General features: G+C 36.9%; 1 protein-coding gene across 1 annotated transcript; it reads right to left on the reverse strand.

Annotated features, from left to right (window-relative positions):
• Nucleotides 1-87: 87 nt before the first annotated feature.
• Nucleotides 88-27,471, reverse strand: LOC121375380 (phosphatidylinositol 3,4,5-trisphosphate 3-phosphatase TPTE2-like). The gene is made up of 16 exons (XM_041502801.1): nucleotides 27,385-27,471; nucleotides 22,988-23,249; nucleotides 21,887-22,093; nucleotides 20,954-21,088; nucleotides 20,387-20,553; nucleotides 19,731-19,795; nucleotides 18,643-18,703; nucleotides 15,731-15,812; nucleotides 12,004-12,154; nucleotides 11,352-11,432; nucleotides 10,842-10,947; nucleotides 9,582-9,679; nucleotides 8,134-8,229; nucleotides 7,706-7,779; nucleotides 4,537-4,653; nucleotides 88-3,545 (listed from the first exon to the last, which is right to left on the reverse strand). Coding segments are annotated over exons 1-16 (1,737 nt in total). The 5' UTR covers nucleotides 27,419-27,471; the 3' UTR covers nucleotides 88-3,544.
• Between the last annotated feature and the right edge of the window lie 106 nt (nucleotides 27,472-27,577).

Below are 27,577 nucleotides of genomic sequence, written 5' to 3' on the forward strand. Positions count from 1 at the left end.
ATTATGGTTTTCGGTCTCGTGTGACAACCAAGTTTCAAAGCGAGTAAACAATTTCACCAGCACATTATGTGATATTTATAACACCAATAATTTTGAATAACAGTTTTATTTTAATTATATAACAAATGATAGGGTACCAGTAACCACAAAACACTAAATGAATAAATGCCATTATGATAATATATCACATGAAATGGCTATCATTTCTGTTTAAATGACACACAGAACAACTTATAAAACTAATTGTGTACATTACTAACAATATAATTCTAAAATTATTCCGACTAAAGATCATAATATACATGGTCCTTATTAAATCAGAACAATGATGTGTGCTTAAAACCAGCAACAATCTGTTTGTTCATCCTGAAACAAACTGCAAAAAGCGGACTGTAACAAAACTATACAGACATGGTGGCAACAAAGAAACATTTGGAATTCTGACTTGATGTCAAACATTAGGTACACTGGACATATAGTCTTAAGAGAGGAAACCCGCTACATTTTTCCATTAGCAGCAAAGGATCTTTTATATGCGCCATCCCACAGATATGGCCTTTGATATACCAGTCGCGGTGCATTGGCTGGAATGTGAAATAGCCCAATGGGCTCACAGACGGGGATCGATCCGAAACCGACTGCTCATCAAGTGAGTGCTTTACCATCTACATCCTGCCCCCACCCAATACCGTTTTGAGGTACACGGACACGGGACAAATGAAATCAGTTGCATACAAAATACATTTGTTGAACATTTTGGATACAGGCCGAATTTACAAAGCCTGTTTATGTCTTACACACGTGTAACTACATACATTTACAAGGCTTAAACACCTGTATTTGAGAAAAACAGTCTTTGTAAATTCGGCACAAGATGATTTGGACATACATGGATGAACAGCCAGCATTTTAATCTTCCCTGCACAGACAGGACTGCATTCAAGATGATGATTTAGTCGCAATCATCCACTAAGAATCTGACTAGTTCTCGCCCTGTCATATTCATGTAAAACACCAAAACAAGTCTAGCGAGCATTTGAATTTCGTAACACCACACGTCAAATGAATGCATGCAGAATGTATCTACCGAGGTGACTGCTGGACATGCATATATACATGAGTCTGGTTTGTACACAATAGGCCTTTGCAATTACGCAAAATATTTCATTTGCGTGTTGTTCGTGCAAGTCTGTTTTGCGTAAAAAAAAATAAAGACATTAAAAATATTGTACACTATCATTTGTCACTGTTCACATAATATATTTATAATGGGTTACGCAAAATGAAATGGGTTAGCAAAAAAAAAGTTGCACAACCCATATTTGGGTTACCCAAACTTTCAATTCTCGGAGACCTACACAAGCATATATACTGTCAAATCTTAAAACTGCCTGACTAGACACTGTACTGTACTAGCAATTAAAAAAACGTACAATCAAAGTAAAGCACATGAATACCGTTATGTGGTTTATAATGAATGACAATGTGCATTCGCTATCAAGGAAATTTGGCAAAATGGAAATAACAACTTGTATTTCGTCGTTTGTGTTTTTTGAGTATCATATAAAATGTGTAAATGAATTTAAAATATTTACATTATAAAGCCTGAGACAATTTAAAAAATAAATGAATTATACTCGACCAAAAAAGAAAGTATGCATGTTGAAATCTTGAATATTTATTTAGTGTGCCATTTCACCATAATCGAAAACCACTGTGCGTACGTGCCACACTATACCATACATTGCACGTGCATATTGTTTCGGAGTGCCATCATGACCGAAAAGATGATTTTCATGCTGTGGGCCAGTTGTTGGGCATGCATACACCCGATATTTCAATAAGGTATCTTCATGAGTGCACACCTTCAAAAAAAACAATAAATAAAGCCTATTAAATATTGTTTGACAATGCCATGCCTATCACAAACTAACCGTCAGAGAACAGTTGGGTTGCTTGATGCTGGGCGCAGTGTCAGTAATATTGCCAGACGTTTTGGTGTAACCAGTCACTATACAGAGAATGAACAATCATTTGCAGGCCACTGGATTCACCAATGACTGCCCTCAGAGCAGCTGTCCAAGAGTTAAATCGGCTACGCAGGACTGGTATATCTGAAGTACCACTATCCGGAACTGCTCAGTCAGGAACAATCTGCGAGCCTACAACATCCGGCCACACCGAACTGCGAGGAGACCTATTCTTACCGCATGCCATCGTCAATTCCGTCTGCAATGGACACGACGACGGATCCAATGAACAAGGAATCAATGGAGAAATGTCCTCTTTACTGATGAATCATGATTCAACTCGAGAGTTGCTGATGGGCGTATCAGAGTGTAGCGCAGACGAGGCGAGAGGAACCAGGACTGTTGTGCGATGGAGGCTGACAGATACTGGGGAGGCAGTGTCATTGGTGTGGTTGGGAATATACGGGCGAGGTGTAACTGATCTCCATGTCATTGATGGAAACCTCACAAGTGTTCGCTACTGGGATGAAAACCTTGCTCCCGTCGTAATTCCATACATGGCACAGCATCCACACATGATGTTCCAACAAGACAACACTCTACTGCATGCTGCCAGAGTGTGTACTGCATTTCTGTCCCTACACCATGTGGACGTGTTGTCCTGGCCAGCAGTGTTGCCAGGCCTCAATCCCATAGAGCACTTGTGGAATGACCCACAGCCATTGAACCTTCAACAGCTGCAGCAGGCCCTTGAACAGGAGTGGAGAAACATCCCCACTGAGTTCGTGAACAGGACCATTCACTCCATGAGATGCTGATGTCAAGCCTGCATCAATGCCAGGGGCGGGCACACGTCCTACTGATCTGCAGGAGCAGTCACGATGTTGGAGACTTTCATTCTAAGCCTTCTTTAATTGTTGACATTTTTATTTCATGGGGTGGTTACTGTAATAGTCCATTGGCAGCAAACATTTGTGCAACTTGTGATATTACTGCACACACACCTCCTAAATGGTGCACTTATCTAATTCCATACTTTCTGCCATGAATGTCGTCTGGTTTATGAAATAAATGACTATTGATTACATGCATACTTTCTGTTTTGGTTGAGTATAGTTACAGGTCACACCGTGAGTATTAATACACTTGATGAAAGAAACACTCCATTTAGGCTGCTCCAGAATTGATCTCGGTTGTGTATGCGTGTTTGTGCGTGTGTGTGTAGAATGGGAGGCAATTTTTATGTATATCCATCACCCACAAAATAACATTTCCCCTCAGCTAAGAAGGCATGGGAAAAAAATCTTTCAACATAACCACTGGGCATAAAACAAAATAGGTATGTTGTCTCCTTCCATGTGATCAATTCTGGAATATCTTTCAGGAGTAGCACATGAATAAAAAAATCGTCCTTTGTCCGGTTTGGAAGACCAATATCACAGCATTTTGTTCATAGTAGCAATCAGCACATAGGAAACTGATCTATTTCAATCAGCACATCGGAAGATGTATTTCAATTTGCACATCAGAAGAAGATGTATTTCAATCGGCACATCGGGAACAGTTGTATTTTATCTGAAATAAAAATAAAAATATAGAGGTTAATTATATTGTTACATGCTAAAAAAAAATATTTTGTGTACTTCATACAAACTTGGGCCATTGACAGTTACAATGTATCAACATTTTCAAACCATATGCCAGGGTGAAAGTGGCTTAATGACAGTGTACTCTTCTCTTTTTTTTTATTTAGAAAAGGTAAAATGAAGATATTCCTTACAAAAATACATTGTACTATAAATAATAAAATGTGAGTGAGCATAAAATTTTAGCGAATTTAACGAGGCCATACAAGACACTAATGTTTCGTAATGCTAAATTTAAAGAGACGTACAATAGACTGTCCACCCCCCACCCCCCAATGTGTACGATTGTTTTTTCTTAAGATTAACTGAACACAACAATGGTTACATGCTATTGATTAAAGCAAAAGGATAGCAAACAACAATAGCTAGCATGCACATAACTGCAATGTTCTACTAAAACTGCATAATGTTAACATTGTTAAAAAGTATTATTTTAGCTGACCCCACAACTTCAACTTAATTTTTTATATGCTAATCTTTGATGGGTAATATTGTGGTATGACATTGTCCGTCCGTCCGTCCGTCCATCCATCCGTAAAGTTTCGTTTCGTTTCCAGGCCATATCTTTGTTATCAATCCATATAAGATCATCAAACCTTGCATGCAAGTACAGCTTCTGGTGATGGTGTGTTGTGTACCTATTTTCACATTAAAAAAATACTTGTCCAGGCTATATCTTCCTTATCAATTCATATAGGATCATCAAACTTTGTTTTAGTGTCTGACTGACAACCTTGCTAAAGTTTTATATCCCTAATATGTCACTTATTTGAATTTAACTAAATCTTGAGATTTTAGGAAATAAATTGTCATTCAGATTACCAGTAGGTTACCACATATCAAGAATATTCAGAAGTTTTGCAAAAAAAAACGTATAATAATGTGTGGGAATGGGAAAACTTGTACAGTACTATACACACCATAAAGCTGGAGCTTCCACACTTTCGAATTTAACTTCAACAGCAAAATGTTCCCTGAAGATGTGAGCAACTTTCTTTTTATGAGGATTGTCCAGCTCTTGTCTGGTGAGGTATAACCTAGAAACAGAGCAATAACCTTGAGAAAATTTACATATGCACATTGGTTATGTATAACTAACAAACAGAGCAAATGATATAATACCAATTGGGTAATACCGTTACTGAAATTTTAGTGAGTTGGAATTAATCTAAAACAAGAAATAACAGAAAATAATATACCGGTCAGAGAAAATACTTACTTTGATTGGTCAGCGGACAATATTTCAAAGTCTACGGCAACCAAGAGATTTTTTATCTAGGTAATCAATTATTCAGTTGTGTCAACTATATCTGTAAACTGAAGCATTTCAGTGACAGTATCTCCACTTGATACATTGTACATATTAAGAAATGTTTTGTTCTGCCGATGTGGGAAGTTCTGCTGGCCCCATAAGTTCAAGATGATGCATTGGGCCCTCCCTATTGAAATCAAATTAATCTATAGCTGCCACCCTCCATAACCACTAGTTGCTGTCATCTCCTGGCACCTATGACTGGGTTACTGGTTCAGACGGGTCACAAGTTATCAAGTGACAAAATCTGTCTTAAGCATGTATCTGCATGAATATACATATAGTTCCGGTAATCTTAAAGTTTGCACATTTAATTTCAGAATGAAACAGGTCACCACATTGATGGTTTGCATAACTGACACAAACAGAACCATGTTTCAAGTGAAATACTGTGCTCTGTAGCTGCTGGGTTTTTTGTATGTTTTAATTTGGCTAGAATAGCTAACTGGTGTTAGTTCCTCACCAAAGTTACAATTTACTGTAAAACCATTTACACTGCCAGTGCTAACCAATAATACGCTGCCAGTGTTAACCAATAATACGCTGCCAGTGTTAATCAATAATATGCTGCCAGTGTTAATACGTTGCCAGTGTTAACCAATAATACACTGCCAGTGTTAACCAATAATACACTGCCAATGTTAACCAATAATACGCTGCCAGTGCTAACCAATAATACGCTGCCAGTGTTAACCAATAATACGTTGCCAATGTTAACCAATAATACGCTGCCAGTGCTAACCAATAATACGCTGCCAGTGTTAACCAATAATACGCTGCCAGTGTTAATCAATAATACGCTGCCAGTGCTAACCAATAATACGTTGCCAATGTTAACCAATAATACGCTGCCAGTGCTAACCAATAATACGCTGCCAGTGTTAACCAATAATACGCTGCCAGTGTTAATCAATAATATGCTGCCAGTGTTAATACGTTGCCAGTGTTAACCAATAATACGCTGCCAGTGTTAACCAATAATACACTGCCAATGTTAACCAATAATACGCTGCCAGTGCTAACCAATAATACGTTGCCAGTGTTAACCAATAATACGCTGCCAGTGTTAATCAATAATATGCTGCCAGTGTTAATACGTTGCCAGTGTTAACCAATAATACGTTGCCAGTGTTAATCAATAATACACTGCCAATGTTAACCAATAATACGCTGCCAGTGCTAACCAATAATACGCTGCCAGTGTTAACCAATAATACGCTGCCAGTGTTAACCAATAATACGCTGCCAGTGTTAACCAATAATACGCTGCCAGTGTTAACCAATAATACGCTGCCAGTGTTAACCAAGAATACACTACCAGTGTTAACCAAGAATACACTGCCAGTGTTAACAAAGAATACACTGCCAGTGTTAACCAATAATACACTGCCCATGTTAACAAAGAATACGCTGCCAGTGCTAACCAATAATACGCTGCCAGTGTTAACCAATAATACGTTGCCAATGTTAACCAATAATACGCTGCCAGTGCTAACCAATAATACGCTGCCAGTGTTAACCAATAATACGCTGCCAGTGTTAATCAATAATACGCTGCCAGTGCTAACCAATAATACGTTGCCAATGTTAACCAATAATACGCTGCCAGTGCTAACCAATAATACGCTGCCAGTGTTAACCAATAATACGCTGCCAGTGTTAATCAATAATACGCTGCCAGTGCTAACCAATAATACGTTGCCAATGTTAACCAATAATACGCTGCCAGTGCTAACCAATAATACGCTGCCAGTGTTAACCAATAATACGCTGCCAGTGTTAATCAATAATATGCTGCCAGTGTTAATACGTTGCCAGTGTTAACCAATAATACGCTGCCAGTGTTAATCAATAATACACTGCCAATGTTAACCAATAATACGCTGCCAGTGCTAACCAATAATACGTTGCCAGTGTTAACCAATAATACGCTGCCAGTGTTAATCAATAATATGCTGCCAGTGTTAATACGTTGCCAGTGTTAACCAATAATACGTTGCCAGTGTTAATCAATAATACACTGCCAATGTTAACCAATAATACGCTGCCAGTGCTAACCAATAATACGCTGCCAGTGTTAACCAATAATACGCTGCCAGTGTTAACCAATAATACGCTGCCAGTGTTAACCAATAATACGCTGCCAGTGTTAATCAATAATACGCTGCCAGTGTTAACCAATAATACGCTGCCAGTGTTAATCAAGAATACACTACCAGTGTTAACCAAGAATACACTGCCAGTATTAACCAATAATACGCTGCCCATGTTAACAAAGAATACGCTGCCAGTGTTAACCAATAATACGCTGCCAGTGTTAACAAAGAATACACCGACAAGGTGGACCCCATGCATTATATCATTTTCTTACACACCCGTTAGTGAGAACACCATGCGTTATTTTTGATAACACATGGTTGTTTACACATGTACGTGTGTTAACAATTTCAAGACATACGACTGGCTGCTCCTATGTGATGACCAGGTCACCAATGCCATATGTCCAATAAAAAAAACACACGGTGGAAATCAATTACACTGTGATGTATATTTAACCTGGCAATCATATGTCTGTGACGCATAAGTCAGCTACAAATGCAATGGCTGTAAATAACTTGTAGTCAAAAAAGATGTTAAAATTTGCTTAAAACCTGTTTTTTTGAGGATATGTTAGATACATTTTAAAACAACTCATTGTGAGATAAATGGTATCTAACGGCCACTCATGTATTACTCTGTATAATTAACACTGCTATTACAATGGGACAACAACTGACCTGTTATCTTCGATGAAAGCCGTATTAAACCAGAAATAGAAAGGACACTTGTCATATCCCTTGGGAAGAGATGGCTGAAAGAAGATTATTTAAACAATGTATGTCTATTAAGTCTTTCCATCTGGAAGAATAAGTTATATATAAATGTAATTTATTGAATAGAAATGATAAAAAAAAAATAAACATTTAAAATCTGTTTCAACAAGTTCCCTCCTAAAAATAAAATTCTAAATAAGACAAACCCAACCCATCATTTTAGCTATGGATTGTTCAGTAGTGATTTTATTTCTTTGGGGATTATTTTTATTAAAGAAGAACTTAAATACAATAATACTATTTAATTTGAAAATTACAACTGCAAGAAAAGATGGCATTTATGTTATCAAATTGGCTGTCACTGTGAATTGTTTTATATATGAAACACTTACATTTGTCGAGTGAAACATGATTTTGATATCGCCCTCCAGTCGCGGACTGTTCTGTAGTTCCACAACAATACTGTCACTGTCTGTGTACTTTATCAGCTGTGTGGAAAACAAACACACATTTCTCATATGATTGACTCCACTTTTATTACGTGAAAATTATAAATAAATAAAAACATAAATGTAACATCACTGTCTGTGTACTTTATCAGCTGTGGAAAACACAGATTTCTCTTATCACTGACTACACATGTAACTGATAAATTATGTAAACAACAATGTAACATCACTGTCTGTGTACTACATCAGCTGTGGAAAACACAGATTTCTCTTATCATTGACTACACATGTAACTGATAAATTATGTAAACAACAATGTAACATCACTGTCTATGTACTACATCAGCTGTGTGGAAAACAAACACACATTTCTCATATGATTGACTCCACTTTTATTACGTGAAAATTATAAATAAATAAAAACATAAATGTAACATCACTGTCTGTGTACTTTATCAGCTGTGGAAAACACAGATTTCTCTTATCATTGACTACACATGTAACTGATAAATTATGTAAACAACAATGTAACATCACTGTCTGTGTACTACATCAGCTGTGGAAAACACAGATTTCTCTTATCATTGACTACACATGTAACTGATAAATTATGTAAACAACAATGTAACATCACTGTCTGTGTACTTTATCAGCTGTGGAAAACACAGATTTCTCTTATCACTGACTACACATGTAACTAATAAATTATGTAAACAACAATGTAACATCACTGTCTATGTACTACATCAGCTGTGGAAAACACAGATTTCTCTTATCATTGACTACACATGTAACTGATAAATTATGTAAACAACAATGTAACATCACTGTCTGTGTACTACATTAGTTGTGGAAAACACAGATTTCTCTTATCATTGTCTACACTTTTATTACAAGAAACTGATAAATAAATGGAAACAATGAAAAACTGTCTGCATACTACATCAGCTGTGTGGAAAACGAGCACATTTCTCACATAATTACAAATTTTCTGTTATTAGACGATGTCACTGAAAAAACTGAAAATGATAAACAAAAAATGAAGAAAGAAATGTTTTGTGTTTAACAACGCACTTAACACATTGTATTTACGGTTAAATGGCATCAGACATATGGTTAAGGACCACACAGATATTGAGAGAGAAAACCTGCTGTCGCCACTTCATGGGCTACTCTTTTCGATTAGCAGCAAGGGATTTTTTATATGCACCACCCCACAGACAGGGCATTACATACCACAGCCTTTGATATACCAGTCATGGTCCACTGGCTGGAACGAGAAACAGCCCAATGGGCCCACACTGACCAAGCGCTGTACCACTGGGCTACGTCTCGCCCCAAATGACAAACAATTCTACTATGTCAATCTGTTTTACTAGTAGGTGGCCTACCTGACAGTTAGTGTTGCTTCCAAACTGGCAGCTGTAGATGAGCAAACCATTGGCCCTAATCTCCATTGACAGATCTGATCCATCTCCATTGCCCACACCTGTAACAAAAAAAACCCACACACATTTTAAACATGAACTACAAAGAATGAGTAACCACGGCTGTAGGAACTGAGTGATTTTACTGTATTATATACTCTTCAAAAAAGTAGGGGAACTCTAAATAAGAATTTACAATTGCCAAAATTGTCAGGTATATTAGCTGTGGGGAATGGTTATATGATATTAGTGAATTAATTGGGCAAACAGTACAACGGGTAGTTCAGTATTACAATAGGTTTTATGACCACCAAAGATCTTCAAGGACGATTGGGGTCAGAGGTGAAATTTGAAAGCTGACGTTTTTTTAATCAGAAAATCGAAAATTCAAACAATAAAAATGACTAAAAACAAAACAATAACAACTGTATGATCAATTGAATGAAAAAGATTGACAGAAACAATGTTCCACGGTGATTAATGGACCTTCCTGGAAATTGTCAAAATCGAGAATGACACCCCACGCACGTGATGCATGTGCAGACTATGGAATGTGTTTCGATGTGTTGATAAACAGACCTGAACGTTCTTTACTAGGATATCTGTGGTCAAAACGTATGTTCGGTCTAATAGCTGATATTAACATTAATATTTCAGATTCCCCAACTTTTTTTGAAGAGTATATATATAAAAATAGTTTTACTTATTATATAAAAACAATTGTATAGCATGTTCTCCTCACCCCCACTTCACATATTATTCCTATGGTCCTGGTAACAGACTGAAATCAAGTATATCCTACACAGAATGAAAAGGAGAGCGTCTCAATGGTAGAGCTGTTTCAAGTGCAATTTACACACATCACATAGTGGAACGACCCATTAGCTTATATCTCCCATGTAGTAGACCAACATGCTTGTTTGTTTTTTCCCCCTATTCCATCCATTGCTCTGAGATTGATATCTTAAAGGCTATGGTGTATGCTAACTCATGTAGAAACAGTACAAAAACACTTGCTGTTAAATGGAAACAATGTACTCATTGTAACCTCTGGGTTGATAATGTATTTTGGATTAATTATTATTATTATTATTGTTTAGAACATGTTACTCCATAGTAGATCTGATAATCAACAATGTGATGGGGTGTTGATAAACAAATATATTCGTTTGTCTTATGTAAGCATGTGATTTCAATTCTGCAAATGAAACTTTCACTACCAACCTGCGATTGCCTCTATTTTGACCGATGTCATCTTGAGGTAGGTTTTTGGTGGTAGCTGCCGATCGTAATCATTTTTTAACTTCTCATAGTATCCAACATACCGACTCTGCAATTTCAGGTTTATTTATTATCATTACAAAGTACTAGATTTGTTGATCACATTTTAGTATTTTCAGAAGAATCAAACACAATATGGAATAATAAATGTTTTTGTTTTTTTAAATATATAAAACCGAGATTTTTAGTTGTACTTTACAATATGTAAATATTGGATAGATATTAGGGCTACATTATATATGTATGTTTGGTTGCAATCACCTGCTGATGATCTGAATGACTTCCACCTAATCATATACCGATGGAAAAAAATAAGGAATGACACCAACACTTAAACACAAATACCAGGTTAGCAAGTGTTTCCTAATGCTATGGACTGCTTGTATCAAATGAATGCAGGGCAGTATTCTTGTATATCGTGGTAATTTACAGTTAAATGAGGCATGTTCTCACCTGACTAGGTGTCTCTACCCCCTGGAAAGTCTTCCCCACGCTGAGGTCTGTTCTGCGATCTCCAAAGTAAGTCAAACTCTCCTGCAATTAAAGTATCAGTACACTGAGGTAAATAGATATCAGTCAATTATTTTGTGAACTTCATCATATTATCAACTTGTTTGCAATATTAAATCTTAAGATCAGCAGGAGCATTGAAAGCAATTAAAAGTTGGTACGGCCATGAAAGTAATGCATACTACGTGAGCGCCATAGGAAGAGAAAAAAAACATTCAGGGCCCAAAAAGTACTGCTTCCGACGCCCCTGTCACTGAAGATTTCTTAAAATTCCACCACTTTAACAAAATTGGAACTAAAGCCCTAGATTGGTTGACTGTGATGGCACTTGATACACATGTAAATACATGTAAATGGTTATCAAGACAAGCTCTAGTTATTTTTTAAACAGTATTTCCCTGTTTAAATATCACAGACTTTAGTTTCTCTGTGTTATAACCTAATCCAAATGTGTGTTTGTAGATTAACTAAACTTAGTGTGCATTTTCATGGGCTAAAACTAGGGTCTGTCCATTTAATATATTTCATGTACTGTCTACAGTTTTGATAACTAAACCACAAAGACACTGAAGCTTGACGTCTGCTCCACGCTTACTTCTGCCTCTTCAAAGAGTCCGCAGTCGATGAGCCAGATACAGATCATGGTTCCAGTCCGCCCCTTCCCTCCCTTACAGTGCACTGCGATGATGTTCTGTTTGTCAGCAGCCATCCAGTCTCGAACATCCTTTGTGTACTCCAGCATGTCACTGAAACAACACAGTGTCGTCAACAATAAGCAGCAGCAGCAGGGAACAAGCAGTGATAGAAATAAGGATAATTTTTTACTAATCCACCAGACAAATACATCTAAAAATCTACTTGTCCAACAATATTTGTATTTATCTAAATAAATAGTTTGTTTTATTCAAGTACACAGGTACAATGCTTTTCATTGCTCAAAATTAAACTTTTCTTTGACATTTTCACTTGTCCACTGGACAACCACCAAGGTACATTTTGTTTGTCCAAGCAGATTTTCACTTGTCAGGACAAACGGACAAGTGCTTATTTCGAACACTGACAAGTGGGCATTGATTCCCAAACCCTGAAGGCTTTGTATTGCACCTCCACCCACCAAATAACTAGTCCATTCAGTTGCTGGCATTTATTGATACTTGTATCTAAGTTGAACGTTCCACCTCCACCCACCCACCCACTGACAGGTGGATTAACAAATAACTAGTCCCTTCAGTTGCTGGCATTTATTGATACTTGTATCTAAGTTGAACGTTCCACCTCCACCCACCCACCCACTGACAGGTGGATTAACAAATAACTAGTCCATTCAGTTGCTGGCATTTATTGATACTTGTATCTAAGTTGAACGTTCCACCACCACCCACCCACCGACAGGTGGATTAACAAATAACTAGTCCATTCAGTTGCTGGCATTTATTGATACTTGTATCTAAGTTGAACGTTCCACCTCCACCCACCCACCCACTGACAGGTGGATTAACAAATAACTAGTCCATTCAGTTGCTGGCATTTATTGATACTTGTATCTAAGTTGAACGTTCCACCTCCACCCACCCACCCACTGACAGGTGGATTAACAAATAACTAGTCCCTTCAGTTGCTGGCATTTATTGATACTTGTATCTAAGTTGAACGTTCCACCTCCACCCACCCACCCACTGACAGGTGGATTAACAAATAACTAGTCCATTCAGTTGCTGGCATTTATTGATACTTGTATCTAAGTTGAACGTTCCACCTCCACCCACCCACCCACTGACAGGTGGATTAACAAATAACTAGTCCATTCAGTTGCTGGCATTTATTGATACTTGTATCTAAGTTGAACGTTCCACCTCCACCCACCCACCCACTGACAGGTGGATTAACAAATAACTAGTCCATTCAGTTGCTAGCATTTATTGATACTTGTATCTAAGTTGAACGTTCCACCTCCACCCACCCACCCACTGACAGGTGGATTAACAAATAACTAGTCCCTTCAGTTGCTGGCATTTATTGATACTTGTATCTAAGTTGAACGTTCCACCTCCACCCACCCACCCACTGACAGGTGGATTAACAAATAACTAGTCCATTCAGTTGCTGGCATTTATTGATACTTGTATCTAAGTTGAACGTTCCACCTCCACCCACCCACCCACTGACAGGTGGATTAACAAATAACTAGTCCATTCAGTTGCTGGCATTTATTGATACTTGTATCTAAGTTGAACGTTCCACCTCCACCCACCCACCCACTGACAGGTGGATTAACAAATAACTAGTCCATTCAGTTGCTGGCATTTATTGATACTTGTATCTAAGTTGAACGTTCCACCTCCACCCACCCACCCACTGACAGGTGGATTAACAAATAACTAGTCCATTCAGTTGCTGGCATTTATTGATACTTGTATCTAAGTTGAACGTTCCACCTCCACCCACCCACCCACTGACAGGTGGATTAACAAATAACTAGTCCATTCAGTTGCTGGCATTTATTGATACTTGTATCTAAGTTGAACGTTCCACCTCCACCCACCCACCCACTGACAGGTGGATTAACAAATAACTAGTCCATTCAGTTGCTGGCATTTTCTGATACTTGTACCTAAGTTGAAAGTTCCATTCATAGACAATCTAGTATGGCTATTAGCTCCAGTGACATATTCCTAAATAAATACACGTAGAGCCAATTTTTAAAGGTTTTTCTTTTACCTACACAACCATGCTAATCCCAAGTACAAATAACACACATGTGAAAAGTATTTTCATTAATTAATTTTAATAATGTGTTTTCATGCTCTTATTCAATAAATTTACAAGTATGCCATTTGACACACACCTCGACTATCTGGGTTGTCTGTCCAGACCAGTACTGGACTACTAACCGAGCACCTACCAGCCTTAGAACTGACAGCTTAACCACTAAAGCCAGCACAGTATCTCTTCACAAAGGCTTATATCAATATGAATCAACATTTCTTTGCATGCTGTATATTCTGTGGTGAAAAAAAAAAAAAAAAAACAATAAAAAAAGACATTAAAAAAATGGTGTAAAGTAAAACATTCGTGTGTCTAATTAGCAAGCTGTAACCACTACTTCAATGATTTTATTTTAGTGTTTATATCCAATTAACTCGCTCCAGCCAGTGCACCACGACTGGTATATCAAAGGCCGTGGTATGTGTTACCCTGTCTGTGGGATGGTGCATATAAAAGATCCCTTGCTGCTAATCGAAAGTGGCGACAGCGGGTTTCCTCCCTCAATGTCTGTGTGGTCCTTAACCATATGTCCGACACCATATAACAGTAAATAAAATGTGTTGAGTGCGTTGTTAAATAAAACATATCCTTCCTTCCTTATATCCAATTAAAGCTATCGGAGTTGTCTGTTCAAGACAGCGGGTTAGTGATTAATTGTTAGTGATTAGTGAGAGCAAATTGGTGTGGTGGCTATACACCTCCCCACTGTGCCATTAAAAGTCCCTCTGGCTGCCGGTACCATGGTGTGAACCCAGTACCTACCAGACTTAAAGTGTATGGCTTAACCACTGCACTACTGAGACCGGTAGAACAACTACTATACTGACAGAGAATAATTAGTTAATGATGTAGGATATTGGAATTTCTCATTCAGCCTAAAAAGGATAAAGCCGATATCCTATGTCATTAATTAGTTATTATCTTTATCCCGCAGATCATAAAAATTAAGGGGAAAAGCTATTATTTCTGTTATTTCAGCTACATTGTATTATGACCTAGAGGTCAAACGAGCGATTTTGTAATGTACCACGGGAATGATATCAAAAGTTATATTCTGCTACTATACGGATATCACTTTGCTTTATCTGTCATTATAATCTGTCAATAGAAACAATGGTTGCAGGATAAAAGAACATATACTGCATCAAAGAAAGAAGTGTTTTATTTAACGACGCACTTAACACATTTTATTTACGGTTATATGGCGTCAGACATATGGTTCAGGACCACACAGGTTTTGAGAGGAAACCCGCTGTCGCCACTACATGGGCTACTCTTCCGATAGGCAGCAAGGGATCTTTTATTTGTGCTTCCCACAGGCAGGATAGCACAAACCATGGCCTTTGTTGAACCAGTTATGGATCACTGGTCGGTGCAAGTGGTTTACACCTACCCATTGAGCCTTGCGGAGCACTCACTCAGGGTTTGGAGTCGGTATCTGGATTAAAATCCCCATGCCTCGACTGGGATCCGAACCCAGTACCTACCAGCCTGTAGACCGATGGCCTGCCACGACGCCACCGAGGCCGGTTATATACTGCATCAAATGAACTCACCTGAGAGTTGGCACATTGTGGTCATCTATCAGTACTCGCTGGACATTGTTGTGAAATAGTGTCTCATCATAGTCACGTTCACCTGGAAATAACAAATAAAGCCACTAACAATAACTGTAGTACTTAGCTGATTATCTCAGTACACAATACAAGCCCAGAAACATTGGGGTTTACTAACACAATTACAGTCAAACTACATTATCTTGATGTTGTTAGGACTGAAACCAGAGGGCCACGTAACTTTTGATCGAGCAGTTAATACCACAATTCCTGTCATTGATGATAAATGTGAGTGTGTTTGTTGTAAAAAGAAATAGTTTCATTTGGGCAAAAAATACAATTTTATTTCATCTAGTACCACCGTGTAAAGTAGCCTTGTGCTTGAAACATGTATGGGGTACCTGTGAAAAAAAACAGTACTCAAATTGTGTGCGGAAGAAGGGTAGTCATAGATGCTACCCGTTATCTCTGAAATGAGTAACTGAACCCCTAATTTTTTTTATTTCCTTTAAGGGTGAGAGGTGGTAGTATTTACATCTGTGGTGTATGTGTCAATTGAAATGCTGCAGGTAGGAGTTATAACCACATATGTTACTATTGTTCTTTATGGTAGGAGTTTTAACCACATATGTTACTATTGTTCTTTATGGTAGGAGTTTTAACCACATGTTACTATTGTTCTTTATGGGAATATATAGTCTATGGTATATTTGGTGGAAAGAGCTAGCTTCAGGTAACTGAAACATGATAGTTTTTAATAAGTTGGTAAGATAATTTCTTGACTGTAGCTGCAGGGCTCGAAACGTGCCAAAAAATATGGTGGCCCAAAACATAGTGGTTGTTAACAAATTATGGTAAGTGAACCACAAACCACGAGCAAGATTTTAATATGGAATAAATAGATGCAATACAAATATTAATAGTGGCTCATATGCTATAGATTTAAAGTAGATCGCACAAATAATAGTATTATTTGGACGACTAATGCCAAGCAGGACATTGGTTGCACTTGGCGACCTGGCCACAGGCTGTTTCGATCCCTGTAGCTGACTTCTCACTGAATATATAACTTTATAATTATTAAAATACTTTCTTTTGTACTACATGGCCAATAGAAATTCAGAATTGTATCATTATAATAGTCTCTTAAGACAGGTGGCCACTTAATACAGGTTTAATTTGTATATTTGATAATTCACAATTATAGAAATATGACAGGTGGCATTGTAAGCTTAACCAGAAAAATAATAAACAGTTGAGGAAAAATCTCCATTCCATTTAATATTTTATATATATACTCTTCAAAAGAAGAAACGCAAAACCACATTGTCGTAACATTTGGAGAATTGATTTAATTATTGAATGGTGAGTCCGATAATTACCAAATGTTGCAGGATTGTTCACAATTCACTCTAGTCCATTGTGAGTAAGTGATAGGACACACCACCAAGGTCAAGGTCATCTGGAGTCAATACCGGGTGTGGCCTCCGCGTGTGTTGACAACTGCCTGGCACCGCCTGCCCATTGAAGCAACCAGAGTACGGATGACGTCCTGGGGGATGGTGGCCCACTCGGCCTGCAAGGCTGCTGCCAGCTCGGGCAGGGTCTGGGGCTGTGGTTGTCACTGTCGGAGAAGTCGGTCCAACTCGTCCCATAGATGCTCAACTGGGTTCAAATCCGGTGATATCGATGGCCAAGGAAGGACATTAATGTTGTTGTTGTGTAGGAAAGCCGTTGTGAGACGTGCTGTGTGAGGCCTGGCGTTGTCATGTTGGAACACTGCGTTGGCGTTGGCCATAACTGAACGATGTGTGGCCGGAGGATCTGGTCAATGTAGCCCTGTGCATTCAGGTTGCCCTGCACGTGGACCAGGTCAGTTCTGCCAGTGTGTGAGATGGCTGCCCACACCATGACACTACCCCCGCCGAATCTGTCCACTTCCTGCACGCAGTTTGCCGCATAACGTTCACCACGACGCCTATACACGCGACATCTTCCATCATGACGTCGGAGCAGAAATCGGGACTCGTCACTGAACCACACCTGTCTCCATCGCAGTTGAGGCCATTGTCGATGAATCTGGCACCACTGCAGTCGGAGTCGACGGTGTTGTGGTGTTAAGATGACACCTCGAACTGGACGTCTGGCACGAATTCCTACCTCATGTAGGCGGTTCCGTACGGTCTGGTCGGATATCCTGCGCAAACCTGGTATTGCTGCGGCTGTGGAGGTGGCAGTAGTCAATCGTTCCCGAAGGTGGCGTACCCGGATGTAGCGGTCCTGCCCGGGGGTAGTGACCCGTGGTCGACCGGATCTAGGGAGGTCACGTGTTGATCCATGTTGCTGGTAACGGTCCCACAGTCTGGAGATGGTGCTTGGGGACACATGGAATGCCCTGGCAACGGCCGTTCTGGATTCGCCTGCGTCTAGTCGGCCGATGGCATTGTTTCTCTGCGGTTCACTGAGACGTGGCATGTCCTGGATTGTCAACTGTCGGCCAGATACAGAGGCCAGGCAAGCGAACACCCTGCACTTTTATACTGTCGGTGTTCATGTTGCACGTGCAGACAACGCATGTGCAGTGGTGACATGGTTTGCACGTGGCTGCGTTTTTGCGAATATTCACATTTTGGAACTTTATTGTACAGTAGCTGCGTTTTATCGAATGTAATCGTGGGAATGTGTTTGGGACATGCAATGACCTTATATTCACAAAGCATGAACCGGTAGGAAACATAAAATCGGAGTTATAACCCATTTGTACCCTTTTGCGTTTCTTTTTTTGAAGAGTATATATATATATATATATATATATATATATATATATAAAAAAATAAAATTAATTGCAACATTTATTGTAAATTTCATTAGCATGACAACTATAGGTTGTGAGAAATATAATCGATACTTACTACATAAATTATATATTCTATAATGATTGGGATGCTTTGTGTTGAAAAACCGTGCAACTTCCTGAAAAACAATAAAGAAAGTTAAACTTTTGTTTTGTTTCATGACACCACTAGAGCACACTGGTTATTTTGTCTTCCAGCAGCAAAGGATCTTTTATATGCACTTTCCCATAGCCACAACCTTTGATATACCAGTCAAGTGGTACTGGTTGGGATGGGGGGGGGGGGGGGGGGGGAAGGAGGGATAATAAAGAAACCAGTCAGTCTTAAATCTCCTAATATACCAGTATTAACCTATCAAAGTTATGAAGCAGGACCACTGGACCCAAAGTAAATCCCAACATACTCTGAACAACAGCATGGTAATCTTTGATATATGAGCCGTCACCATATTGGATGTCAAAACATTTGGTAAATCCGACACACAGTCATCAGAGGAAACCTGCTCCATTTTTCCTAATGCAGAAAGCGATCTTTCACATGCACTTTCCCGCAGACAAGAAAGCACACACTACGGCCTTTGTCCAGTTGTGGTGTACTGGTTGGTAACAAGAACACAATGGGCCCAATGTTGGTAAGTAATCAATCCTACAAACAACTGCACAACACTGATGGGTCAATCTAAATGTGGAAATTAGAATACAAGCTTCACTCCGACAGGATATTTAATTGAAACATGGAATACTATAGTGTTTTCCCTAGCTTGTTTTAGCATGGTGCAGCACCATGCCTCAATAGTCTAGCACCATCTTGCCTTAATCAGCACCATGCTGCCATGAGACTGAACAAGCCTTTTTCAGTAATTAATTCTAAAACTGGCTTTATAAAACACCCAAAAAGGTATTATTAATTAATACAATATGCCTTTTATATCTTTTGCCATTCATTTATTAAAACAAGCACATAAATTACATTTATGTTTATTTCAATTAATTTTTGTGTATTTTTAATGAAAGAAAAAAAAATGCCCTGAAAATGGTGAAAATGCCCTTAAAGTGTTTGGTCTACCATACCTTGCCAAATTTTCGGGAAATCACTATACTAGTATTACAATTCCAGCCATCTGGAGAGTACAATATAAGTCTTACCCTGACAGGATTTCTGTAGAACGCCATAACTCCTTTAGATGGAAATGACATGGCTATTATTCTTTCTGAAATAGAAACAATAACTAATAATAGCCGACACAGTGAGTGGAATTACTGTAACAGTAACTAAGCTACATAGAGATTATTATACGAGACTGTTATACTGGTTTCACGAAACAAGTGTCAGGGTTCTGGTATTGCCTGATCAAGAGCAACAGTTTCGTAAAATCAGTACGATTCACACGCTAATGTAATAATTTATTTATTATCCATAATATACATTATTTTTATTTTATATATTTTTTTATGAATAACAAGAACCGTGTTAAAACGTTTCCAACAAAACTAGAAGGAGACAACAAAATAATGTTATTTTTTGTAAGCGATTACATAGAGCCAAGACTGGGGAAGCTACCTTGTGTTATGACGTCATTCAATGATCTGGTGACATCATTATGACACCTGTGTTACTGGTTATAATTTGAATTATGTGGATAATAATATAATTAATTATTTGTATATTCAACTATCAAAGTGTCTGGAAGTTAAAAAAAGGGAAATTTTTAAAGAAGGACTCCATTACAATTGATATAGTTGATTGCAATGTACATTTATGTAAGATAATTATCTCTGTTATGGATAGAACATTTACTGACCTGTAATATAACACAAATCAAGATCAAAACCATCTTTTCGATAACGTCGTTTGTTCTGAGAAATTATTTTTCTGGTTGCCCTGGTAACTTGTCTTTTTTGAAGAACCATGAGGTAAACAATTCGTGCTATCCGGATTATACGCACCACTCGACCAATCACCACCAACCTAAAAATAAACACACAGAACACTAAAATAGTGGGTTGGTTACAGCAAAATAAAAGTTTTTAAACCACATCAATTTACCATTTTAAAATATTTAATAAGACTTTCAGTGTTATGAAATTAATTTTTTTATAAATAAATAAATAAATACCTGAATAAATAAATAAATAAATAGTTTAATGACACCTCAGCACATAGTAAACTATGGCTAATTAGAGTTGAATATATGGTAATTTCGAAACTTGATCCAGAGAGAAATAAAACCTGATGTGGTCTACCGTAAAAGCAATAAGGAATCTTTTGTTTGTACTTTCCCGTAAGCAGGACTGTACATACCATAGTGTTTGATATTCCAGTCATGGGGCACTGGTTAATAAATAAACAACACACCGAAGATACTCACTTTGCATAGTCAACATTGTCCGATTCTTGACATGAGTTATCTGCCTCAATGCCGATGAAAACCATGTCAATGATGAATGAAATAAACACAACAGCCATATCGAGAATGTCTAGGATGCTCGAGAAAAACTGACGTCTGAAAAATAAACATTACTATTTTAAATTGTAAAGAAACAGTCAAATAACACAGGTCACTATAGATCATGAGAACTGTGAAACATATAGCACATAAGTTATGGAAGGAAGGAAAGGTTTTTATTTAACGACGCACTCAACACATTTTATTTACGATTATATGGCGTCAGACATATGGTTAAGATCCACGCAGATATTGAGAGAGGAAACCCGCTGTCGCCACTTCATGAGCTACTCTTTTCGATTAGCAGCAAGGGATCTTTTATATGCACCATCCCACAGACAGGATAACACATATCACGGCCTTTGATATACCATTTGTGGTGCACTGGCTGGTGCGAGAAATAGTCCAATGGGCCCACTGACGGGGATCGATCCCAGACCAACCGTGCATCAAGCGAACGCTTTACCACTGGGCTACGTCCCGCCCCTCATAAGTTATGGAGAGAAAAAGTCGAATGTCTCAATTTATACTGTTATTCCTTTCAGTGCATTTGTCATCAAAGTATGGTCATATCCTAAAAACGAACGTCAGTTCTTAAACACATCAAAATATCTTAGCTTAAATAGTATACACCTCTCTCAGGGCTAGCTCTGGGTCCGCAGAAAATTTCTCCAAATTATTTATCAAACTTCGAAAACTGCAGAAACGCAGTTATTTTCTAACAAAATAGCAATTGTTTCATGCAGTTATTATGCCCTACCCCCCACCAAAAAAAATTAAAATATATTGGCCAATTTCTTCAGTGCCAGAGCTAGCCCTGCTCCATGATTATTAAAAAATGAAAATGAATCTTACCCCTGACAGAATATTCTTGCGGAGACTTCGAGGAAGAAGAAACAGATGATAATGTGTGAGGTGATGTCCAGCCCGTTATCGATGGTGGCGCAGCTGTTCCGAGCCAAATCGATAATCACCAGGATGAAGTCAAGCAGAATCAGTAGCACAGTCACTGCACGGAATATCAAATTCTCAACTACCGAACTCACAGCTTCCTTCAGCGACCTGAAGCAAACAGACATTTTCAATAATGCTTTGACACTATTTAAAATTTAAAAAAATACAGGTATAACATTCTAGCATATTGGGCTGTGAAGCTGGAGTTCCAAGAGTTTAAGACAATTGGAGAAATGTCTTTTAAAAAGCAACAAATATATTAGGATTTATACTGAATGGCAAAAATTAATAGCAATTTGACGAATTTGATAAGAAAATCTGGAGACAAATTCAAGTAACAGTTAGCTAAACAGAATATTATTTTACATAAATAGCTATTCATCAACAAATGACACACGGTTTTTGAATTAGCTTTTTGGCGAATTGGTAATGACATATCTATTGTTTTCGCGATAATACAAACAGCAGCTTAAACACTGACATATGACAAAATATAACCAATGTCTTTAGGCATACAAGTGGAAATGTGCCTGTAAATGAAGCTGAATTGTAATTAAAATGTTGACGTAATGGTAAACGAGACAGGAAAACATCATTTACTGAAATAAACTGCTACATAATTAATTTATTTTAATGTCTAGTACCGGGTAATCTTTAAATATATGTTCATTAATAATACTAGCAAGTGTAGACATTTAATTTACAATGACGATATGACCGAACAACAATCTTCAGGTCTTTATTACTAGTTATCAGTTTCAATATTATAGCAATGATATCAGGGCTAGCAGAACATTTCGCCAAATTATCCATCAACATTCAAAAAATGGCAAAAACACAGTTATTTTCTTAACAAAATATCATTTGTTTTATGAAATTATTTCGCCAAATTAAAATAAAATTTGCCAATCGTTTTTTGAAATTCGCAATTGGTTATCCCTGGATAACTTCTGATATTTTCACTCAGTGTCATGTAGTAAATGTGATATCATATAGCCATACTCATAAGTAGACTTTGGTGCAAATGGGTTTCCCGCCGGGTCGTCAATATAGACTTTTGTGTCGTCCGTGGTGTCAGTGTTGTACACAGTGAACGAACCGGACCTCTGGTTCACTTTGTTGATCTGTACTTGTTTGTCCATCAGTTCATCTCCATCATCCACGTGGATGCTGACATCATCGCCGGTGTTGTCACTGGTGTTGCCATCATTGACAAACCTCTCGTACGTCGTCATGATCTTGTGATCAAGGTGCTCAAAGTCCTCTGTGAAAAAAATATATAAAAAAATGCAGCAATTTGATTAGGATAATTTTGCTGGAGAGGCAGTAATGGCTTCTGGATTTTGTTTCCTAAGTTGAATATAAGTATGTCAATCATTGTATTATTTAATTAAGGGGCGATTAACTGCTCCCGCACAAACAACTGAGATTATAGGAAGTCATTTAAGATATTACCATATTGGTATGATATAAATTCAAATACTAAAGGGAGCTAAAATTACTGAGAAAGTCTCAGTGGAGTGATAGGGGTGTTTGTCTACATTTTCCGTGGACACGTAATACTAATGAATAGCCTAATACTGCACTGTAAACAAAAATATTTTAGCCCCAGCCTACACCCATGATAAATATGTAGTCTTAAATTAGTAGGTATTAGTCACAAAGTGGTTGTAGTTGCTCAAAATAAATATTATGTCCTACTATATGCAAAATTATTAATGTAAACTCAAGTATGAGCTACTACAAATATTAAATAGTAAAAAAAAAAAAAATTGCATTGAATATACTAACATTTATATTCCAAACAATAAAAAAAGTATCTAATTTTAGTAATTAAAAAAACTGTCAAATGGAAAGCCAGAACAGCATCTTTAAGATGAGATAGTTTTGCTTAAATCATAGTACAAAATTGTTTTTTAAATAATTTATATCCTTATAAACTACCAGCAGCCTGTGCCAGTAGGTGAGACAGTTAAAAACGAGTTGAATTTACTTCAGAAAAGGGGGCGGTTCCCAAAGTTGAAGGGTCGTTTTTACACATGGTTAGAACACCCTTCATTGAATTTGCACATCACAAACACAGAATATTACAATATATTTGCAACAGATATCCACAGATTTTAATTTTTTTTTAGCAAGATCCTCGAATCATATCTCCTAAATAACCAACAAATAGTTAAATATCTACACAATCTACACGCACTGATGCAGACAACCAAGTAAACATGCAGGTCAAAGGTCGCATTTGTTACAAAGGAAATGATTGGTTGAGTGTAAAAATGTAATATTTACTGTAAAACTAGGTTTGCTATTCATTACAAACGCCTTCTGTTGAATCGTATCGATCATATAATTTTACAAGTTATAATGTTGGGTGGATTTTTAAATATGTAATGCAATAACTTTAGCAGAAGCAATATTTAATAAGTACAAAGGCCCAGTGCATGTATATTAAAATGACTGCATTTAAAATACCAATAAACAAAAGCAAAAGTTATTAAGCTAAGTGCTGTTCTCAAGTATTTTTAACATAATCACCTTTTTTAGGGTTAGGGTTGGGGCTGGGGAATTAATTGTTACCATAATCATAAAATAAAATAATTTGGCATTAGCTACATTTTAAAAATTAGGAAACATTTTTAAAATGGAACAACACTCCACACACACACCTTTCCTGTATACATACATATTTATGTAACATTGCTAATGCAGAATTTCCTGTTTCTGTGGAGATGAGTTGAATGCAAATCTCTGAACCACCCTCTTGTGGGAACAATACTGTTACAGTCATAATTATGTTTTAAGCATACCGAATGATTTGTGAAAATGCAACATATGTTGGTTCTATATTTTCACTTCCTTTTTCCCTGGTCGAAACCATCTTGGTAAGTTTTATTTCTTATCAACAACTTGTTTTTAAGTGTTTATTTTTTTCAGACATGAAGAATACAAAGAGCACTATAGCAAAGGTATCCAAATAACATAGATTATAAAATCAACTGCTTAAAGCCACAGACCCTATTTTTAACCTGTGAAAATTGACACTAGATGTAACAACAGAGTGAAACAAGAGTCTGTGACATTGAAATGGATAAACATACCTTTAAAAAGTAGACTAGAGCTTGACTCCATAACTGTTACTTCTCAGAGGTATGTGCATTATCAAAAATATAAAAAATGCACTTTGTGGTATTAAAAACACCAGGATTCATGACCAGAAACACTTCTGATGTATGGCAATAGATAATCTAAACAATAAAATCTAGGTAATGTTTGATTTCAGTTATCAAAAACCCCAGCTCAAATAGTAAAAAAATATGCCAGTGGAAAAACAGTTGTAGACAACAAGTCTTCACTTGACTTAAAGTTCCCATAAAATTCCATGCCTTGGTAATTTTTGCAAGGAATTATACTTCATATTTTTTTTTCAGACATTGTCATTATGATCAAAATATGTACATTTAAGTTTGAAACAGAATTAAAGAAGTACATACAAATATACCATGTTCATCTAAAAAGCATTAGTGTTGTTACTGTTACAAGTGTTAATTTTTAGGATACTGAACTAATTTCCTGATTATTACTGGAGAAAGAAAAACAAAACTTTTAAAATGTATCTTTTCACATATTCAAAACCATAGTGAAAACTTCTGATGTGGTTGTTTTCGTCTAGTGTTAAATGAAAAGATTACAATCCAGCAATGATGGAATTAATGACAAATCAGTTTAATCACAGAAGTTCCATAGCTATAATCTTTATATAATGTATTTATTCTTTAATCCCTGTTATAGTGTAAAACCCATACAGCTTCAAAGTTGTCGGACTCGTAATCTTGTAATTTAATTGTTGCATGGCCGTTACAAACTGACCAGTAATCGAGCTGTCCGCATGACTGAAAATTTAAATATATTACACATGTAGCTGAGGTGTATGTTGAAACTAATTACATGGTCCGAGTCTGACAGAAAATGGGTGGTACCAGCTTGAAGGTGCTATGTCAAAGTTGCAATAATGGTAGTTTCTGCCAAAAATAGTTCTTAATTTTTGCTGTGAAACATAAAATTTATACATTCATTTAAGCTTATAAAAAAATTATAAACAAATAATTCCATTTACTAGTAAAAAACTATTATTTTATGGGGAATCTTGAGAGTATGCCACACGCATTAATTAGTGATGTCACTGTTTTATGTGTACACGTTCAACAGACTATGTTTACAAATAATTATGTATGGTCAACTGACAAAAAGAAAGAAATATAGTGACCATGCTATATTTAACAACAAAATATTTGAAAACCTCTTGTCGTCCAGTGCATGACTTTTAAAAATGATTATTTTTAGAGTTAATTATATGAAAAGATTATGAGTGGGATAGATTAATTTGTAGTTATTTATTCCAAATAAATGTGAAAATAACGAAATATTGTAGTTTTAACTTTGACATTGGACCTTTAAAGGGACATTCCCGAGTTTGCTCCATTGTAAGATGTTTCCGACAAATAAAATATTTCTACGATTAAATTTACATATTAAATATATTTTCTTGTTTAGAATATCAGTATCTGTATATTCAATGTGTTTCTGGTCGTCTTAATATTTGTAAGAAGCTCAAACTGGATTTTGTTTTCAAATAATTTCGTACGTACAAAAAATTTGAAATAAAATGAAATTTAACCTTTTACAGATATTAGAACGATTAGAAACACGTTTAATATACAGCCACTAATATTTTATACAAAAAAATATATTTGATATGTAATTACAGTCATTAAAAAGCCTGTTAGTCGATAACATCTTAAAACTTACAGAAAACTCAGGAATGTCCCTTTAATATGTGCCTTACACTAGCCAATTACAATAACAGGCATACAATCTTATTATGTAAAAACTTCAGAAATTTAAAAGGAACATGGCAAGTTTCTTCTTTAATATTCTTGACCTAGTAACATGTTTGACATCTGACTAAATACTATGCTGAAGTGTCTACTGTTTCAAAAAAGAAAAGAAAAAAGATTTAGTGTTTGGAGGTCAATTTGACAGGTTCTCTAAAAGTTATGTAGAAATTTTATAACAGAATAACCACAAGTCTCGATTGTTCAAAACAAAAGGTTAGGTGCTCCAAACAAAAGAAGGCGACACATTTTTATTACGCTTGTTCAAGGTTGTTTTAGAATTCGCACTGCAAACAACCAATCAATAATTTATTTTGTAAAGGTTGGCTTTAGCCAACAAAAAAAACAATCTCAAGTAAATGACGTACTTAACATTTTAAAAAACTAGTTCTGTCCGACAGCGTCTACTAAAACTGGTCTCCCAAACCATAAAACTTTGCATCAATGCATGCAGCCTACTTTAATTTTCAAAAATGGCCAAAATAAAAAATTTGGTAATATTACCATCTTCGTCCTGATCGTCCACGTTTGTTGACATATTTTTTACGTGTGTGTCCAACTCATTTTCCAGGAGTCTAGTCTTGCTGCACATTCCCATATATAGTCTCGATAAAAGTATAGGTAACACCGGTATTCAACGATTTGGTCGTTTACGCTCCAATAGTTTTTAGGTCACTAGTACCCATTTTCAGTTACA

This window comes from Gigantopelta aegis, chromosome 6, assembly GCF_016097555.1.
Source record: "Gigantopelta aegis isolate Gae_Host chromosome 6, Gae_host_genome, whole genome shotgun sequence".
Lineage (NCBI taxonomy): Eukaryota > Metazoa > Mollusca > Gastropoda > Neomphalida > Peltospiridae > Gigantopelta > Gigantopelta aegis.